Source organism: Mesoplodon densirostris, chromosome 9 (genome assembly GCF_025265405.1).
Source record: "Mesoplodon densirostris isolate mMesDen1 chromosome 9, mMesDen1 primary haplotype, whole genome shotgun sequence".
Classification (NCBI taxonomy): domain Eukaryota; kingdom Metazoa; phylum Chordata; class Mammalia; order Artiodactyla; family Ziphiidae; genus Mesoplodon; species Mesoplodon densirostris.
Window position 1 is genome coordinate 11,825,118 of NC_082669.1, and position 21,659 is coordinate 11,846,776.

Here is a 21,659-nt window from a genome sequence, read left to right on the forward strand (position 1 = left end):
GCTCTGTCACTGCTGGAGAATTTTAAAGGAACATTATTGATATAGGAGAAGAAGATAATGAAAAGCTCAACTTCATTGATTAGCTCTAGTAGTTTTCTGGTAGCATCTTTAGGATTCTCTATGTATAGTATCATGTCATCTGCAAACAGTGACAGCATTACTTCTCCTTTTCCGATTTGGATTCCTTTTATTTCCTTTTCTTCTCTGATTGCTGTGGCTAAAACTTCTAAAACTATGTTGAATAAGCATGGTGAGAGAGGGCAAGCTTGTCTTGTTCCTTATCTTAGTGGAAATGCTTTCATTTTTTCAAATGGAATATTACTCAGCCATAAAAAGAAACGAAATTGAGCTATTTGTAATGAGGTGGATAGACCTAGAGTCTGTCATACAGAGTGAAGTAAGTCAGAAAGAGAAAGACAAATACAGTATGCTAACACATATATACGGAATTTAAGGAAAAAAATGTCATGAAGAACCTAGGGGTAAGACAGGAATAAAGACAAAGACCTACTAGAGAATGGACTTGAGGATATGGGGAGCAGGAAGGGTAAGCTGTGACAAAGCGAGAGAGAGGCATGGACATATGTACACTACCAAACGTAAGGTAGATAGCTAGTGGGAAGCAGCCGCATAGCACTGGGAGATCAGCTCGGTGCTTTGTGACCGCCTGGAGGGGTGGGATAGGGAGGGTGGGAGGGAGGGAGACACAAGAGGGAAGAGATATGGGAACATATGTTTATGTATAACTGATTCACTTTGTTATAAAGCAGAAACTAACACACCATTGTAAAGCAATATACTCCAATAAAGATGTAAAAAAAATAAAGTAAAATAAAAAAAATGTATGAATGATAAAAAAAAAGAAAAGTAAGCTCAAAAATGATTATGTTTGAGGATCTTGTTCTTTGGAACATATCCTGTGAGGGGATGATCCTAGTTAATGATGAAATTATCTGTTTGTAATCTAAACCAGGTTTTTTTTGTTCTTCCTAGGTAATAATGTAAGTTCCATAACAACCAGTATCTAAGTCCCACTTTTGAAATCTTCTGTCACCTCTATCTGCAACAAATTTTTGACTTTTTTCCTGTCTTTGAAGAACAGGACTTCTTGATCATGGTCCCCGATCACACTGCTTTGGGGGCTTCAGCTCCATCCTGCCCCCAGGTCATCTCACATTCTCTTATAACATCACGGCTGTGTTCACCTGTTCTTTTCCTTCAGGTTGTAATCATGCTTGGATCCCTCTTACCCTTCTTACCTCTCTATTCTCTATGGGGTTAAATGCAGTTAAAACAACAACCACAACTATTTAGCTATAAAAAAATTAAAACAAAGAAAAAATAGAAAACTAGAAAAATATCTATAATAGATATGATAAATGATGAATATACAGATTAAGAACAACAATAAGCTGCCCAATATATAGAAATAGGATGAGGCTATGAATGAATAGTTCAAAGACAAAATTTCAAATATCTATTAAATATATATATTTTTTTAGTTGAACTTCACTAATAAAAAATGAATAAAAATTAAAGCAATAACAATTTATTTTTCATCTTAGTAAATCAGTGAATAATTTAAAAATAATATTACCCAATAGGGTGAAGTTTTGAGAAGTGAATATTTCTCATGACTACCTGTAAAATTATATGCTACAGAAAAGTTGTAGAAATAATTTTTCTAATATACAAAGTAAGCTGGGAAAATAATTATTGATCTTCCAAATATATTTCTGATCATTTTAATAATGAAATAATTTAAATGTTAAAATGTATAAAAATAAAAGAATGTAAATATGAAAATATGGAAATTTATGTACAAAGATATTTATATCAGTCTTATTTAAAATAATTAAATATGGGAAAGAATAAAGTACCTTAAAATAAAACACAACAAATAGATTGTGAAATTATAGGACTATTTACCCTTCAATTAATATTTTACATTCATTACAAGCTATATGTCGGTGAGAAACTCCTAATAAAAGAAAATACTTACGTTAAGTGAAAAACCAAGATACAAGATTGCATAGAAATCTTTATCTTATCTATTTATGATCAAATAGATAATTTTTTAAAGTGGGAAAACACATACCGATATTGAAAAAATTTTCTGTCAGTAGTAGGATTTAAAGTAACATTTCACTTTTATTTTGAATATTGCTGAGCTTTTCACATTTTCTACAATGAGCAAATATTACTTCTATTATTAAAAAAAGCATCATTCTCCTCATTCTGCCCCATCCCTCTTTTCTTTTCTCAGCAGAGCCTCCATTAAGAATAGTCAACACGGAAGATGGCGGAAGAGTAAGACACGGAGGTCACCCTCCTCCCCACAGATACATCAGAAATACATCTACACGTGGAACTGCTCCTACAGAACACCTACTGAACGCTGACAGAAGACCTCAGACACGCCAAAAGACAAAAAAGTCCCCACGTACCTGGGTAGGGCAAAAGAAAAAAGAATAAACAGAGACAAAAGAATAGGGACGGGACCTGTACCAGTGGGAGGGAGGTTTGAAGGAAAAAAGGTTTCCACACACTAGGAAGCCCCTTCGTGGGCAGAGACTGTGGGTGGTGGAGAGGGAAAGCTTTAGAGGTGTGGAGGAGAGCACAACAGGGGTGTGGAGGGCAAAGCGGAGAGATTCCTGCACAGAGGATCAGTGCCAACCAGCACTCACCAGCCCAAGAGGCTTGTCTGCTCACCCGCCGGGGCAGGCGGGGCTGGGAGCTCAGGCTCGGGCTTCAGAGGTCAGATCCCAGGGAGAGGACTGGGGTTGGCGGCGTGAACACAGCCTGCAGGGGGCTAGTGCACCACGGCTGGCCGGAAGGGAGTCCGGGAAAAAGTCTGGAGCTGCCAAAGAGGCAAGAGACTTTTTCCTGTCTCTTTGTTTCCTGGTGCGCAAGGAGAGGGGATTAAGAGCACTGCTTAAAGGAGCTCCAGAGACGGGCACGAGCCGCGGCTATCAGCACGGACCCCAGAGACGGGCATGAGATGCTAAGGCTGCTGCTGGCGCCACCAAGAAGCCTGTGAGTGAGCTCAGGTCACTCTCCACAACTCCCCTCCCGAGAGCATATGCAGCCCGCCACTGCCAGGGTCCCAGGATTCAGGGCCAACTTCCCCAGGAGAACACACGGAGCGCCTCAGGCTGCTGCAACATCACACTGGCCTCTGCCGCTGCAGGCTTGCCCCGCATTCTGTACCCCTCCCTCTCCCGGCCCGAGTGAGCCAGGGCCCCCTAGTCAGCTGCTCCTTTAACCCCGTCCTGTCTGAGCGAAGAACAGACGCCCTCAGGTGACCTACACACAGAGGCGGAGCCAAATCTAAAGCTGAGCCCCGGGAGCTGCGCGAACAAAGAAGAGAAAGGGACATCTCTCCCAGAAGCCTCAGAAGCAGCAGATTAAAGCTCCACAATCAACTTAATGTACCCTGCATTTGTGGAATACTTGAATAGACAACGAATCATCCCAAATTAAGGAGGTGGATTTTGGGAGCACGATATACTATTTTTACCCCTTTTCCTCTTTTTGTGAGTGTGTATGAGTATGCTTCTGTGTGAGATTTTGTCTGTATAGTTTTGCTTTCACTATTTGTCCTAGGATCTGTCCGTCCATTCTTTTTTCTTTTTTTTTTTACTATAAAAATTTTTTCATGATAATTATTTTTTATTTTAATAAATTTATTTTATCTTACTTTATTTTATTTTTTCCTCTTTCTTTCTATTTTCTCTCCATTTTATTCTGAGCTGTGTGGCTGAAAGGCTCTTGGTGCTCCAGCCAGGAGTCAGTGCTGTGCCTCTGAGGTGGGAGAGCCAACTTCAGGACACTGGTCCACAAGAGACCTCCCAGCTCCACATAATAGCAAATGGCGAAAATCTCCCAGAGATCTCCATCTCAACACCAACACCCAGCTTCACTCAATGACCAGCAAGCTACAGTGCTGGATACCCTATGCCAAACAACTAGCAGAACAGGAAAACAGACCCACCCATTAGCAGAGAGGCTGCATAAAATCAAAATAAGGTCACAGACACCCTAAAACACACCACCAGATGTGGAACTGCCCACCAGAAAGACAAGAACCACCCTCATCCACCAGAACACAGGCACTAGTCCCCTCCACCAGGAAGCCTACACAACCCACTGAATCAACCTTAGCCACTGGGGACAGATACCAAAAACAACGGGAACTACGAACCTGCAGCTTGAGAAAAGGAGACCACAAACACAGTACGATAAGCAAAATGGGAAGACAGAAAAACACACAGCAGATGAAGGAGCAAGCTTAAAAGCCAACAGACCTAACAAATGAAGAGGAAATAGACAGTCTACCTTAAAAAGAATTCAGAATAATGTTAGTAAAGATGATCCAAAATCTTGGAAATAGAATAGAGAAAATGCAAGAAACAGTTAACAAGGACCTAGAAGAACTAAAGATGAATCAAGCAACGATGAGCAACACAATAAATGAAATTAAAAATACTCTAGATGGATCAATAGCAGAATAACTGAGGCAGAAGAACGGAGAAGTGACCTGGAAGACAAAACAGTGGAAATAACTACTGCAGAGCAGAATTTTAAAAAAAGAATGAAAGAACTGAGGACAGTCTCAGAGACCTCTGGGACAACATTAAACGCACCAATATTCAAATTTTAGAGGTTCCAGAAGAAGAAGACAAAAAGAAAGGGACTGAGAAAATATTTGAAGAGATTAGAGTTGAAAACTTCCCTAATATGGGAAAGGAAATAGTTAATCAAGTACAGGAGGCACAGAGAGTCCCACACAGGATAAATCCAAGGAGAAACACGGCAAGACACATATTAATCAAACTGTCAAAAATTAAATACAAAGAAAACATATTAAAAGCAGCAAGGGAAAAACAACAAATAACACACAAGGGAATCCCCATAAGGTTAAGAGCTGATCTTTCAGCAGAAACTCTGCAAGCCAGAAGGGATTGGCAGGATATATTTAAAGTGATGAAGGAGTAAAACCTACAACCAAGATTACTCTAACCAGCAAGGATCTCATTCAGATTTGATGGAGAAATTAAAGCCTTTACAGACAAACAAAAGGTGAAGTTCAGCAACACCAAACCAGCTTTACAACAAATGCTAAAGGAACTTTGCTAGGCAAGAAACACAAGAGAAAGAAAAGACCTACAATAACAAACTGAAAACAATTAAGAAAATTGGAATAGGAACATACACTTCGATAATTACCTTAAATGTAAATGGATTAAATGCTTCCAGGAAAAGACACAGACTGGCTGAATGGATACAAAAACAAGACCCATATATATGCTGTCTACAAGACACCCACTTCAGACCTAGGGACACATACAGACTGAAAGTGAGGGGATGGAAAAAGATATTCCATGCAAATGGAAACCAAAAGAAAGCTGAAGTAGCAATCCTCATATGAGACAAAACAGACTTTTAAATAAGGACTGTTACAAGAGACAAAGAAGGACACTACATAATGATCAAGGGATCGAGCCAAAAGAAGATATAACAATTGTAAATATTTATGCACCCAACATAGGAGCAACTCAATACATAAGGAAAATACTGACAGCCATAAAAGGGGAAATCGACAGTAACACACTCATAGTAGGGGACTTTAACACGCCACTTTCACCAATGGACAGATCATCCAAAATGAAAATAAATAAGGAAACACAAGCTTTAAATGATACATTAAACAAGATGGACTTGATTGATATTTATAGGACATACCATCCAAAAACAACAGAATACACAATTTTCTCAAGTGCCCATGGAATATTCTCCAGGATAGACCATATCTTGGGTCACAAATCAAGCCTTGGTAAATGTAAGAAAATTGAAATTGTTTCAAGTATCTTTTCCGATCACAATGCTATGAGACTAGATATGAATTATAGGGAAAGATCCATAAAAAATACAAATGCATGGAGGCTAAACAATACACTACTTAATAACCAAGAGATAACTGAAGAAGTCAAAGAGGAAATAAAAAAAATACCTTGGAATAAATGACAATGAAAACACAATGAACCAAAACCTGTGGGATGCAGCAAAAGCAGTTCTAAGAGGGAAGTTTATAGCAATACAATCCTACCTTAAGAAACAGGAAACATTTTGAATAAACAACCTAACCTTGCACCTAAAGGAATTAGAGAAAGAAGAAAAAAAAAAAAACCCCAAAGTTAGCAGAGGGAACGAAATCATAAAGATCAGATCAGAAATAAATGAAAAAGAAATGAAGGAAATAAGAGCAAAGATCAATAAAACTAAAAGCTGGTTCTCTGAGAAGATAAACAAAATTGATAAACCATTAGCCCGACTCATCAAAAAAAAAAAAGGGAGAACACTCAAATCACTAGAACTAGAATTGAAAAAGGAGCAATAACAACTGACACTGCAGAAATACAAAGGATCATGAGAGATTACTACAAGCAACTCTATGCCAATAAAATGGACAACCTGGAAGAAATGGACAAATTCTTAGAAATGCACAACCTGCCAAGACTGACTCAGGAAGAAATAGAAAATATAAATAGACCAATCACAAGCACTGAAATTGAAACTGTGATTAAAAATCTTCCAACAAACAAAAGCCCAGGACCAGATGGGTTCACAGGCGAATTCTATCAAACATTTAGAGAAGAGCTAACACCTATCCTTCTCAAACTCTTCCAAAATATAGCAGAGGGAGGAACACTCCCAAACTCATTCTACGAGGCCACCATCACCCTGACACCAAAACCAGACAAGGATGTTGCAAAGGCAGAAAACTACAGGCCAATATCACTGATGAACATAGATGCAAAAATCCTCAACAAAATACTAGCAAACAGAATCCAACAGCACATTAAAAGGATCATACACCATGATCAAGTGGGGTTTATTCCAGGAATGCAAGGATTCTTCAGTATACACAAATCAATCAATGTTTTACACCATATTAACAAATTGAAGGAGAAAAACCATATGATGATCTCAATAGATGCAGAAAATTAGTTCAACAATATTAAACATCGATTTATGAAAAAAACCCTGCAGAAAGTAGGCATAGAGGGAACTTTCCTCAACGTAATAAAGGCCATATATTACAAACCCACAGCCAGCATCGTCCTGAATTGTGAAAAACTGAAACCATTTCCACTAAGATCAGGAACAAGACAAGGCTGCCCACTCTCACCACTCTTATTCAACATAGTTTTGGAAGCTTTAGCCACAGCAATCAGAGAAGAAAAGGAAATAAAAGGAATCCAAATTGGAAAAGAATAAGTAAAGCTGTCATTGTTTGCAGATGACATGGTACTACACATAGAGAATCCTAAAGATGCTACCAGAAAACTACTAGAGTTAATCAATGAATTTGGTAAAGTAGCAGGATACAAAATTAATGCACAGAAATCTCTGGCATTCCTATACACTAACGATGAAAAATCTGAAAGAGAAATTAAGAAAACACTCCCATTTACCATTGCAATGAAAAGAATAAAATATCTAGAAATAAACCTGCCTAAGGAGACAGAAAACCTGTATGTAGCAAATTATAAGACACTGATGAAAGAAATTAAAGATGATACCAATAGATGGAGAGATATACCATGTTCTTGGATTGGAAGAATCAACATTGTGAAAATGACTCTACTACCCAAAGCAATCTACAGATTCAACGCAATCCCTATCAAACTACCACTGGCATTTTTCACAGAACTAGTTCAAAAAATTTCACAATTTGTATGGAAACACAAATAGCTGAATAGCCAAAGCAATCTTGAGAATGAACAATGGAGCTGGAGGAATCAGGCTCTCTGACTTCAGACTATACTACAAAGCTACAGTAATCAAGACAGTATGGTACTAACACAAAAACAGAAATGTAGATCAATGGAACAGGATAGAAAGCCCAGAGATAAACCCATCCACATATGCTTACATTATATTTGATAAAGGAGGCAAGAATATACAGTGGAGAAAAGACAGCCTCTTCAATAAGTGGTGCCGGGAAAATGGGACAGGTACATGTAAAAGTATGAAATTAGAACAGTCCCTAACACCATACACAAAAATAAACTCAAAATGGATTAAAGACTTAAATGTAAGGCCAGACATTATCAAACTCTTAGAGGAAAACATAGGAAGAACACTCTTTGACATAAATCACAGCGAGATCCTTTTTGACCCACCTCCTAGAGAAATGAAAATAAAAACAAAAATAAACAAATCAGACCTAATGAAACTTAAAAGCTTTTGCACAGCAAAGAAAACTATAAACAAGACCAAAAGACAACCCTCAGAATGGGAGAAAATATTTGCAGATGAAACAACTGACAAAAGATTATTCTCCAAAATTTACAAGCAGCTCATGCAGCTCAATAACAAAAAAACAAACAACCCAATCCAAAAATGGGCAGAAGACCTAAACAGACATTTCTCCAAAGAAGATATACAGATTGCCAACAAACTCATGAAAGAATGCTCAACATCACTAATCATTAGAGAAATGCAAATCAAAAGTACAATGAGATATCATCTCACACTGGTCAGAATGGCCATCATCAAAAAATCTAGAAACAATAAATGCTGGAGAGCGTGTGGAGAAAAGGGAACCCTCTTGCACTGTTGGTGGGAATGTAAATTGATACAGCCACTATGGAGAACAGTATGGAGGTTCCTTAAAAAACTAAAAATAGAATTACCACATGACCCAGCAATCCCACTACTGGGCATAAATCCTGAGAAAACCATAATTCAAAAAGAGTCATGTACCAAAATGTTCATTGCAGCTCTATTTACAAGAGCCAGGACATGGAAGCTACCTAAGTGTCCATCAACAGATGAATGGATAAAGAAGATGTGGCACATATATACAATGGAATATTACTCAGCCATAAAAAGAAATGAAACTGAGTGATTTGTAGTGAGGTGGATGGACCTAGAGTCTGTCATACAGAGTGAAGTAAGTCAGAAAGAGAAAAACAAATACCGTATGCTAGCACATATATATGGAATCTAAGGGAAAAAAAGGTCATGAAGAACCTAGGGGTAAGATGGGAATAAATACACAGACCTACTAGAGAATGGACTTGAGGATATGGGGAGGGGGAAGGGTAAGCTGTTACAAAGTGAGAGAGAGGCATGGACATATATACACTACCAAACGTAAAATAGATAGCTAATGGTAGCAGCCACATAGCACAGGGAGATCAGCTCGGTGCTTTATGACCACCTAGAGGGGTGGGATAGGGAGGGTGGGAGGGAGACGCAACAGGGAGGAGATATGGGGATATATGTATATGTATAACTGATTCACTTTGTTATAAAGCAGAAACTAACACACCATTTTAAAGCAATTATACTCCAATAAAAATGTTAAAAAAAAAACCAAAACAGTGAGCACTAGCTCTCTTCTTCCACTTTCCATCTGTCCTTCAACCATTTCCATTGCTCTTGCCTCTGGCATGTCACAGAAATTGCCCTTATAAATGTCAGTTATAATTTCCTAATTGCCATTTTTTAGGAATTAATCATGAGTCCTTATTTTAATTCCACTTGACTTCATTGAGCTTTTCCCTCCTAAAACTTTACCCTGGCTTCTAGGATCACTCCCTTTCCCAGTTCACCTCCAAACTCTACTATCCTCCCCGATTCTTTGACTACATCTTCACTGTTGGTGTCTCTACTGTATCAGGTCCTCTTCTCTGCTTACTCTATGCCTCCATCACATGAAAATCGCTTAAGTCCACCGATTTTCACAATCATCTTCACGGGGACTGTACCAGAATATTTCTTCCAAACTCAGACACTTTGTCTGAACTAGGGAAGCAGATAATATCTACCTCTATATTCTGTGGATAGGTCTACATCAGAATAAACAACATTAAACTTATCTGTCCATCTGGGCTGTAGTCCCCTACAATGAATCACAGCAACAGCAGCCTCTAAAGAAATAAATCTAGGTGTAGTTATACTGACCCCTCACTCTCTTACCAAGTTATGCTACATCTACGTAAGGTATGTTTCCCAACATGTCACTTAACTCTACTGTCACTGCCTTAGTTCAAAACCTCAGCATTTCTGACCTGGATTAATAACGGCATCTTGCTGTGTTGTTTCTACTTCCCCCTCTCTTCCTTCCACTGCATTATCCACACTGCCACCAACTGATCTCTGAAAAAATGATTGTATCTCCTTTATAAATTGAATGCTTCACCTATGCTATCAAGATGAAACTCCGAGACGTGGTAAATCAACAGTTCAGAATGCAGCTCTTGCCTATCTCTTCATCCTAACATCCCATAATTTCCCCCTTCCTACTTCCTGCTTCAGAAATGCAGGACTAAAACAGTTCTGTGGACTACCATGCTATGGGTGGCAATACAGCTTAGTGGCTAAGATCACAGGCTCTAAAAGCAAACTGTGTTTGTTGAACAGCTGTACTACACACTAACATTTTAAGTCAGGGATAGTGTCTTAATGTATCTATGCCTATGTTTCTTACCTGTAAAATGTAGGTGATAATTTTACCTACTTTAAATTAAGGCTTATTGTAAGAAATAAGACATAGAAAGCACTTAAAACAATGTTTGGCACATACTGAAAGCTTGATGATTGTCAGCATCTATTTGGTCACACAGATCCTTCTGCCTAAAATGTTCTTTTTCCTTTTGACTCTGGAAATAACTATTTATCCTTGAAAAAATCAGCTGATCATCACTGCTGCCAGGCAGTCTCCCTGATCCCTTACAACCACTCCCAATAGAGTTGATCACTTTTTCTAGTTCATCATACCACCTGCCAGGATTTTTGCTAAACATAATCACACTGTACAAAAACAGGATTTCATGCCCTACCTTCCTGTAATCTACTACTCTCCAATAGAACTTTCTGGGGGTGACAGGAACGTTACATCTGTGCTCTCCATATGTGGCTAGTGTGATTGAGGAACTAAACTTTTAATTTTACTTAATTAACATGTCTGGTGGCTACTGTATGGGGCAATGGAGCACTAGTCTGTTTCTAGGGAGGAGGGACTTTTATAATTCATTCTCTTCAGTGCATGAAATATGTTACTGAAAATGCCCAGTAAATGCTTTTTAATTTGAACAGATCTAGGAATGAACTTCCAGGCAGAGAGCTGTCTCGCATCAATTGCAGCCCTTAAAAAGCAATATTGCTTAAGTCCCACTACAGCTGGATTTTGTTAACTGTGCTTTTGTCAATTTGCTTGGTGAAAGATATTTCCTCATCCTATGAGAAAAGTATAGCAATCAGAATCTGTTCCAGGAAGAAAACTTAAATGCCCCCAAGTTTATTTATAATTGCCATTTAAATATAATAATTAAAGTAATATTCTAATTTCAATTTTTGACAGAGAACTGGGATTTCTTTAATGAACTTATTCCTGATCTATCCATAAAGACATTTTACTGTTTTTTTTCTACAGCCTTTAATTGACTATTTTATTCACTTATTTAAGTTATTTAATTGCTTGCTACAGCAGGACAAACATAGCCATTTTTGAAGTAGAAATACAGCCATTATTGGCAATCAAATATTGAAAACAATAAATAATAGGTATTCGTACTGCCTTTACTCCTTTCACTAAGAGTCCTTGTATTTGAAGGTTCTAATATCTTGGGAGGCATTTGTGTTGTTTTTTCCCCCTATGCTAAAGCCTCTATGTGTATGGATGCAACACAAATCCTTAGTAATATGTCATTCAAATGATGCCTGATGAACACACAAGCACTTTTAAAAGCAATAAGAAAAAAGAAAAAAAACAGAAAGGAACAAGAACATATTATGCAAAAAAGTGATTAGCATACACAAAGACCTTAACTTTCAATAGGTGTATATTCCAAAACTAGTAGTAAAACTTTGATCTCTGATTGAATGAGTGCAAGGGAAAGAAGAGCTCAGCCAAATTAAATGTCTAGGCATTTCAACTTTAAGAACTCAGTGGCAGGTACACACCATGGAACAGTGACAATGGATTTAACAGAGGGTAATTACCGCCATTAAAGAGAATGCCTTTGTTACTGTTATAAATAGAAAGTAGGCACTCCTATTTTCTAGTGTGTTTTAAGTAATAGGACAAGACGTGAATGTTTTGCTAAATTACTTCATTTCCTCTAGACATCATGTTATAAACACTACAAAAAGTTTCAGAACTCTGTGTGTATCTTTGTCCTCAGAATATTGAAATCTTTCTCTTGAAAAGAAATAACCTTGCTAAGTAAAAAGCTAATGACTGACCCTTAAGAGACAACCAGTATAATCCCCTTATTTAAAGATGTAAAAAAAAAAAAAAAGAAGGGCCAGAGAGGATTAGCAAGTTGACCTGCATTAAATAGCCAGAGTTTAGGGGAAAACCCACTTCTCCTGGCTTCCATTATAGTGCTTTTCCCCTATACAAGGATTTTTGTAAAAATATTTTTAACAATTAGCATTATTTCTTTTATTTTCTTCCTTCTAAGCAATAATAGTTCCTCAGACAGGTTTGCCTTCTGCAATCCTTTGAGGATGATTTAGCAATGTTTGAATTTGCATGTGTAATATTCCATTTATTTGCATCACAACCTTGCCCACTGCTACTTAAATGTATTTTTTGTTTCATGCAGCCCAATGTTTGCAAATTAGTGATGCCAGTCGTCACTAAATACCTGAAATGTGTTGGTTAAGAGTCTTAATGATCTGGCATGCAGGTGGAGTGAAAACAGACTGTACATTGCTACCATTATGCTAACTACAAAATAGAAATAAATGTTATTTATTCAAACCCTACATTAAATGGTGTAAACAGAGTAACTTAAGCGGCACTAAGCAATTGACATAACTTCTTAGGAGTACTTATGTCCTCAAGTATCAAGCATCAGAGTTGTCAGGTACTATATAGCTCACATTTTGATTTCGATTAATGTAGATTATAGCAGTTTTAATCACATTCTTCAGTATTTGATTTTAAGATTAATACACTCTCTACCTGGCTTAAACTGTTTATTCAACAGATAATTGCTAAGCATTTTGCTTATGTGTGGCTTTCAGAGATCTGGTGTCCTATGGCTTTCAATTTATCTTTCAATTTACTTATACAGTTTACATGTTTCGATTTATTTTATACAGTTTGTACATCATCACACAGATTGCCATTCAAAGAGAGAAAGTATCCTAACTGAAAATATACATGAGCTTTATTAGTCACTGGTTCGGTAAGTCTGGACAAGTTACTTAGGTTTCAGATTTTTCATCCACTCAGTGTTAGTGCTTTCATCATTAAATTACAATGACTATTACAGGAGGAAGCAAAACCATAAGAAACCCACATAAACACAAAGTATTGAAGAACGTAAGCCCCCAGTAAATATTAGGTATTTTTACTTTCCAATAATCGCATTGAATGTAGGCTCATTAACACTTATGTATGGAAGTCTACATATCCAATACCATTTGAAAAAGTTTTTTTTCATTACACTATTATTTATATGGCAGACATCTGACTGGACACTAGGAATATACTGAGGAATCAGCAGTAAATGAGATGGAAATAGTATTTGCCCTCTAGAGAAGAAAGATTGGTGTTGAATAAATAATTACAAAGCATGAGCTATTTCAAAAGAGCAGCATAGCTAGATATGGAACTAAATCCTCCTCATGTGTAGAGAGAATTACTGAGAAAGGGAAGACTATCACTAATGAGGATGGGGCGGAACTAATAAATTTCCCTTTGGAAATGCTGAGTTTGTAATTCTGTGAGCCATCCACATGTATGAACAGTTGAAAATGTGCATTTGAAGTTCAAAGGGGATATTTGGTTAGAGACTTAAGTCTCAGTGTTACTGCCATACCCTTACACTAAGGCATATAACTGACATTAAGGAAGGGGATGGGATGGAAGAGATCAAGTGCTTAGATTGAGAAGAGAAGGGCACTAAGGAGAATGGAGATGTAGGTAACAATGTTGAAAAACTCCAACGTTTTCCGGTCATTTGAGAGGAATTGGAAACTTTGGAGAAAATGATGGAACAGTAAGAGGAAAACCAGGAGAATATGGAATCATGGAATTTGAGTGAAGTGTTCCAAAGCAAGGTGATCTAAATTGAAAGGTCTTAAGAGGTCAAGAAGGTAGTATATTTCAAAGAATCTAATGGATTTAATAATGTAGAGATTATGGGAGAGGATTCAGAAAAGTTGTGAATGCAGAATCCAAAGAAGTGTGTTCAGAAATGAGTAGAACAGAGAACAGAGTTTAAAGAACTATCGCTGAGGAGTATGAGAGAGAGAGAGAATCTGTAGTTGAAGGGGAATACAGCTAAAGGGGAGTCATTCTTGTTTCTTTTGGTTTAATGTTTGATAAACTAATTTCATGAGTATATAACTTTTAAAGAGGGTAAAGTTGAAGAAACACGAGGGGGAAATAATAAAGGCATTCACTCTCTCTGAATATTCCTATATTCCATTTTAGAGCATCTAAAGCAATCACTAGACCAACATAAAAGAATGCTGAAAATTAACACTTTAATTACACATTTTGGGTGTTGTGACCATCTTTGACATAGCACCCTATGAAGTGAATCCTATAATTTCAACTAAAGAACACTGATTCCTCAAGATGTTCTATGATAAAAGTTCTGTAATCAAATAAGTTTGGGATACATATGTACTATAACAACTTATTGGAAATTTACCAACAGTATTTGTAAGCAAAGGCTCTGAAAATCCTATAGTTAAAACGTGGTATTCTGAACCTGACAGTTCTGCAAATTATTAGGCTATGATATCCTTTCCTTCCATTGATAAATCAATATTTTTTTCCACAACCTTTTGAAATATGATTCTAGGGTTCAGAATGAGTTCCACAAGGTTCTAGGATCATCTGAGGTCCCTAATATTGATGAAAAAAGTCTGAGTAACTTGTTGAGGAAACATATATTTAAGTTTCTATGCAACATAATTCTAGAACTATCCAACATTAAGAAAATGAGCTATTCTAGAACCACCATAATTCCCAAGCTTTTCCAAATACATGATAGGGAAAAAAAATTTCTTTAGGATGCCACTCATACCCACTGTGAATTATTTGAAACTTTTGGAAAATTATTACACATCCCTTAAAATTTCTCTAGAACATGAGGTCTGAGCTAATTAGTATATTCATTTTACTGATTCATCCATTCAACAATATTTCAGGGACATGTACTATGTGTTAGGTTCTGTTCTTGGTTTTAAGGATGTAGAAATGAACAAAACAATAAAATCTCTGCCTTCATATGCTTATAGTCTAATATAAAAGATATAAAGAACTGTGTACTATATAGGTAGCAGTAAGTGCTATGAAGAAAAATCAAGGAGGTTAAGGGGCTAGAAAGTGATGAAAGAATGAAAAAAAGGGTGGTAGGGAAGGCATTCTCGAGGAGGTGGTATTTGGGAAGAGATGAAGATTTGGGAAGATTTCAATGAAGTAGGAAGTGAGCCACAGTAAACACACGAAGAGATCAGCCATTCTCAAAAGCTCTGAAATGGGGGCTTGGAGAGTTCAAGGAATAGTAAGGAGTCCAGTGTGTCTTGAGGAAAGAGGGACAAAAGTGCAGGGGTAGGGGGGAGGCAGGAAATAAAATTAGAAAGGAAGACGTGGCTAAAACTGTAGAGCCTTGTGAGTCACAGTAAGGAATTTGGAATTTTATTGGAGTTTGATGGGAAATTACTGGAGTTTTTCTTTTTTTTTTTTAATCTGGAAGATAATAGGTAGGAGTTTGATGTTCAATCAATTTGGCTGTTATATAGAAGACTGTTCATAATAGCTGCTAATTTTGGTGTGATGTATTTCAAAAATTCAAATTTCATTGGTGGGCCCAATCCCTTAAACAATATCAATTTGGACTCTAATTATCATCAACCCTTTGATAACTGTAGAAGAACTTCAAGAATTGAATTGCAGTATGTCTAATACGATATTATTTATGGTTAAAAAAAAATATGTTGCCAGTTTTCTCAACTCAGGCTGCACATTTGAGACACCTGGGAGATTTTTAAAACTACCTTTGCAGACCGTGACACCTAGAGATTCAGACTCATTTTGTTTGGGTTGGGGTCCTGGTATCGATATATTTTTTAAAAGTACCCCACATGTTTACAATGTGCAGCCTGGTTTGAAAATCACCACCATCAACTTTACCTCTGCATGCAGTACACTAAAATATAAAAGGTCTTGAAAGACAAAACCAAACTGATAGGATGGCTTGCCCTTGGGGAAGCTAATAATAAATGATGATCAAAGAGGACTTCATGGGCTTCCCTGGTGGCGCAGTGGTTGAGAGTCCGCCTGCCGATGCAGGGGACACGGGTTCGTGCCCCGGTCCGGGAAGATCTCACATGCCGCGGAGCGGCTGGGCCCGTGAGCCATGGCCGCTGAGCCTGTGCGTCCGGAGCCTGTGCTCCGCAACGGGAGAGGCCACAACAGTGAGAGGCCCGTGTACCGCAAAAAGAAAAAAAAAAGAGGACTTCATGACATTTAAATGCTCAAGGTGAGACTATATTCTTGATACCTCTACAAATAAAGTATATGTAAATTTAAAATGGTAACTATTTAAAAGAATGAAAGAGTATATAATAGCTTGTTTTGTAAAGCTTACAAGGCATGTGATTTTTTTCCCTTTAGGGACAACACTGTTTGAGCAGCTGTTGTACTGCATCATTTGTCCTAAATGGCACTTTAGTGTGGAAGGAAGCAAATAGGATGATGCCAGCAAAGTGATCGGATCATATTTCACTAATTTGTATTTCCTATCACATCAAACTAATCGGGAAGAAGGATTTTAAAGTTCACCTTTTGTTGATGCAATAAAATAGGATCAAAGCCCTTGATTTGGGCCAGTTAAAGTTTGTTGCCTAGTGGTCATCTGATCAGTTTGGTTTGGCAATAAAATCCGATTGTAAAGAAAGATGAAATAAGGTTTTTAGTCTCAACAGAGCCTCTCTTTAACAATGAGAGTTATACCCTAGGTTCTTCATGCAAAGAGCAGATTTTTAGTAAAATGGTGACAGAAGCCTGTCATAGATTTCAAATAATAATAAATTGAATTATATCAGAAAGTCATCAGGTTCTTATTGGACATACTTCACTGGTATCTACCTGATTTTGCAGAAAATACGTTTGGGTTTGACTCTTTAATGCTTATTGTCTTCATTGATTTGGTAAATTTACCTCTAAGTTTTAGATTCATCATTTGTAAGACAGAGAAAATATTGTGTCTATGTGACTACTGTTGTCAGGACTATGTAAAATATTACAAGTGCTAAATGTCATGTGAGTTGTTATAATAATACACACTCAAAAGAGTTTGAGCAAGAAAGAGAATGAGATTTGGAGTCTGACAACCAAGATTTGGGCCCAGATTTCTTCATTTGCTTGGTCTAGCATCATGGTCAATAACGGAATTAGTCTGAAATCCACATTCTTTGTTTTGTTTGTTTGTTTCTTGTGGTACGCGGGCCTCTCACTGTTGTGGCCTCTCCCGTTGCGGAGCACAGGCTCCAGACGCGCAGGCTCAGCGGCCATAGCTCACGGGCCCAGCCGCTCCACAGCATGTGGGATCTTCCCGGACCGGGGCACGAACCCGTGTCCCCTGCATCGGCAGGAGGATTCTCAACCACTGCGCCACCAGGGAAGCCCTGAAATCCACATTGTTAATCAAAAATTTTTTGTCATAAACCAGTTGTTGAGTATTAGTTTAAGTAAACTGTGGACTACATTATTGACTCAAACTTTTATTGCCTTCTGCTCTTGTCACTTCCAAATATCCCATCAGGAGTAACACAATGCTTGCTTTTTCTTTTCTCCTTTTCCTCTTTTTACTTTACTTCCTTCCCATCTCTTTTCCTAATGAAGTCTCAACTCTGCCCTATCGATTTGCCCCAAAGGCACGTAAGTGACAACACCTACAAGGATGTTCAAAAACTGGGTGGATCAAAATGTTTACCATTGCTGGGCTTCCCTGGTGGCACAGTGGTTGAGAATCCACCTGCCAATGCAGGTGCAGGGGACACAGCTTGGAGCCCTGGTCTGGGAAGATCCCACATGTCACAGAGCAACTAAGCCCATGCACCACAACTTCTGAGCCCGTGTGCTGCAACTACTGAAGCCTGCTCACCTAGAGGCTGTGCTCTGCAACAGAAGAAGCCACCGCAATGAGAAGCCCACGCACCACAACGAAGAGTAGCCCCCACTCGCTGAAACTAGAGAAAGCCCGCTTGCAGCATGAAGATGCAACGCAGCCAAAAATAAAATTAACTAATTAAATAAAAAAGTTTACCATTGCTAATTTTTATGATTACAAAGAGGTATGTGATGGCAAATAATACTGTATATCAATACATTTTTTTTTTTTTTTTTTTTTTTTTGCGGTATGCGGGCCTCTCACTGTTGTGGCCTCCCCCGTTGCGGAGCACAGGCTCCGGACGCGCAGGCTCCGGACGCGCAGGCTCAGCGGCCATGGCTCACGGGCCCAGCCGCTCCGCGGCATATGGGATCCTCCCAGACCGGGGCACGAACCCGTATCCCCTGCATCAGCAGGCGGACTCTCAACCACTTGCGCCACCAGGGAGGCCCTATCAATACATTTTTAAACTATAATTTTAGAGTACTCAGTTTTAATTTCCTTTTTTACTCTAATTCTTACTTGGTATTTTTGTTTCCTGGAAAATATATGGCCATAATCAAAGGAAGACAATGTGTCTGACTAGATCAGGTTCATTATCCTTTGACACTAGCATTTTGGTTGTCTAGAAGCTCAGTGGACTCACACTAAAATACTGTTATCCCTTTTTACATCACATTTAGAAGTCAGTGATATATACCAAAATATCCTAATTTCTCCATGTAACAGTTCACAGTTTTTGCAATGAAAAACTTTTCTGGACATGAGCCAATCATTATAAGGAACTTGAGTTCTAATGTGTTAACCTAAAAATATAGTGACTAGATGCTCAATGAAATTATTACTGAATGAAATAAGAATCACCAAATTGAAATGCTCTATTGGAAAAAAAAGAATATGTGGTCCCAAATAACAATGTATTTTTATCCTTCTCACAAAAACAATGCTATAGGAAGACCAAAGACAACTTTATGCGATAACAAATACCTTGGAAGATGGCAGCATGATGCCTGAATTGGCTGAGGTAATAAAACGACTGTGGAGAGATCCAGGAATTCAGGCCTGCTTTAAAAGGGCATCTGAATATCAGCTCAAAGACTCAGCAGCTTAGTAAGTGAATGCATTTTGACAGGAACTGTAGCTGAAATATTTACATTTAAGAATTGTAACTCTGTATGCTCTACATTTGTAATCACAAATGATGAAAGTAAATGGCTTTACATTTTATCATACTAAAAAGCAAGTGAAGAGAAAGAAAAAAAAGATCAAGATGCTGTAAAGAAGATGCAAAAAACATAACCACAGGAGCATTTTAAATAACTAATTTTGAACCTATATGTCTGAGACGATATATATGTTGTAAATATTTTCTCCCAATTAAAAAGATTTAATCCTTACACACTAAGTTCAACATGAACACAGACTGGTAACATGCACACTGAGGTCTTGGGCTATTCACTTCATCTCTATTCAAGTTACCAAAATCATCTTCTAAAATAACCTTATTAATGATACATGCTTTGGCTCCATTGGTTTGATGGGCATGATATAGCATTTTAGAAGAAAGTTATGTATTGATCTGAAAAACATTTGTATATTGTGGGATTCTTTTTGAGTCTCAAGCAAGATTACATAATTTTCACAACTAACATCAACCAGTTAGCAATGTTTAGCCATAAGGAAATTAGGATGTTGTAACAATGTTTATAATTTCATTATCAAAATGATTTTAAATTTCCATTTTAGTAAGTGTTCCTTGACCTATCCCATGGTTAAATGCTTATAAGCATGTGTGCACATGCATGTAAATATAATGTAAATACTTATTCTATATTGCTGTCCATGCATATGAATGTGTAAAAGGGTATAAATAGCAGTTCTTCTGAGGCTCCCAACAGAACATGCTAGCAGTACTTTAAAAAACGGTTAAGTAAAAGTTAAACAAATGAAAGATTATTTGAGGACAGAACAGTAAGACTTGCATGATTCTTCAGATTTTTAAGCATAACGAGTAGGAGGATTATGGAGAGAAAACAAACCATACAAATTCTAGGAAAACATAACAACAGTCTTCTGTGATTGCTCATTCGTTTTCATTTTAAATTCCAAAATCCAATGGACATATTGCCCTTGGAGGAAAGTCCTGCTCTTATCTCTCTGATGACCTAGAGAATGGATATCATCCTGTGATTACATCAACAATGTTTTAATACTACGCTATAGTATAAACATTGCTTTTTCAGCCGCATAGCACAGGGAGATCGGCTCGGTGCTTTGTGACCGCCTGGAGGGGTGGGATAGGGAGGGTGGGAGGGAGGGAGACACAAGAGGGAAGAGATATGGGGATATATGTATATGTATAACTGATTCACTTTGTTACAAAGCAGAAACTAACACACCACTGTAAAGCAATTATACTCCAATAAAGATGTAAAAAAAAAAAAAAGGAAAACATTGCTTTTTGATATGAATCATTGATAAAGGCAGTCACAATCAGAAACTGAATTATGGAATATTCTCATAAAATGTTGCTTAGCAATGTTCTGGGGAGAGAAGAGAAGGATAGTTCAATACTCGTAATGCATACATTTAGTTTCAGATACACATTACTGGTTAAACGTTTTCCCTTAAAATAATGTAACTTGTATTTGCAATTATATTATCATTATGTTTACCAAATTCTTTGCTCTTTGATAACAAAAAAATTTTACAGATTGTATACCCCAAATGGGCAAATAGAATGACATTTTATTGTTTTTCCTAGACTTTCTAACCTTTAATTTTAGCTTTTTTCTTTGTTTTGACACATAAAATATATTTTATACTGGGACTATCACATTTCAGATTCATATTAAAAGCATTTGTCTGTTCTTCAAGTTTAACAAAGGTACACAATATCTATTTGCATCCATTTTTGTGAACCTCGCCAGTAATGTAATGATTTTTAACCACCCACATCGATTTGCAAAGAGCCGTAGAATAACGACAGGAAAAAGAAAGTTTTCGTTTAAAATTTAAAAATTTAAATGTTAACTTTCTTTTCCCTTAGGGATTCTTAAAGGGAAGATTAAGCAAAAGCTTGCTAAGAAAAATAGTTGAATGGCCTTTGCTTTCTTCCAAAAATTAACAGCCGATTTTTTTCTTTCAAATACTTAATTACATTCACGTTTTAAAACTAAATACACTATCAGATTGATAACACATCCATTTTATTTCATATGCATTATATAGGGCAGGGGTCTTTCTTTTCCTTCTCCTCTCTTCCTCTCTACCTCCCCTCCTTCTTTTCCTTTCCTTCCTTCCTTCTGTCTATTTATTCATCCACCCGTCCATCCATCCATTTTTTTGTGTGAAAGTGAGATATTTGTTATTCTCTCAAACCTAGAAACCCTTTAAGTTGAGGCCAGCAAAGAGGTGAGTCCTAATCAGAGAATGTTGTTTGTTGGCAACATAACACGTCTCCCCTAATCAGTACTAGCAAACTGAAAGAAAAGGGTCATG

General features: G+C 37.4%; 1 protein-coding gene across 1 annotated transcript in view; it reads left to right on the forward strand.

Annotated features, from left to right (window-relative positions):
* Positions 1–21,659, forward strand: part of GNAT3 (G protein subunit alpha transducin 3) — a 68,858-nt gene that overhangs the window by 33,641 nt on the left and 13,558 nt on the right. Inside the window, 3 exon segments of the mRNA XM_060108838.1 lie at positions 1,098–1,222; positions 2,267–2,310; positions 19,111–19,268. Coding sequence (XP_059964821.1) covers positions 1,098–1,222; positions 2,267–2,310; positions 19,111–19,268 — 327 coding nt within the window.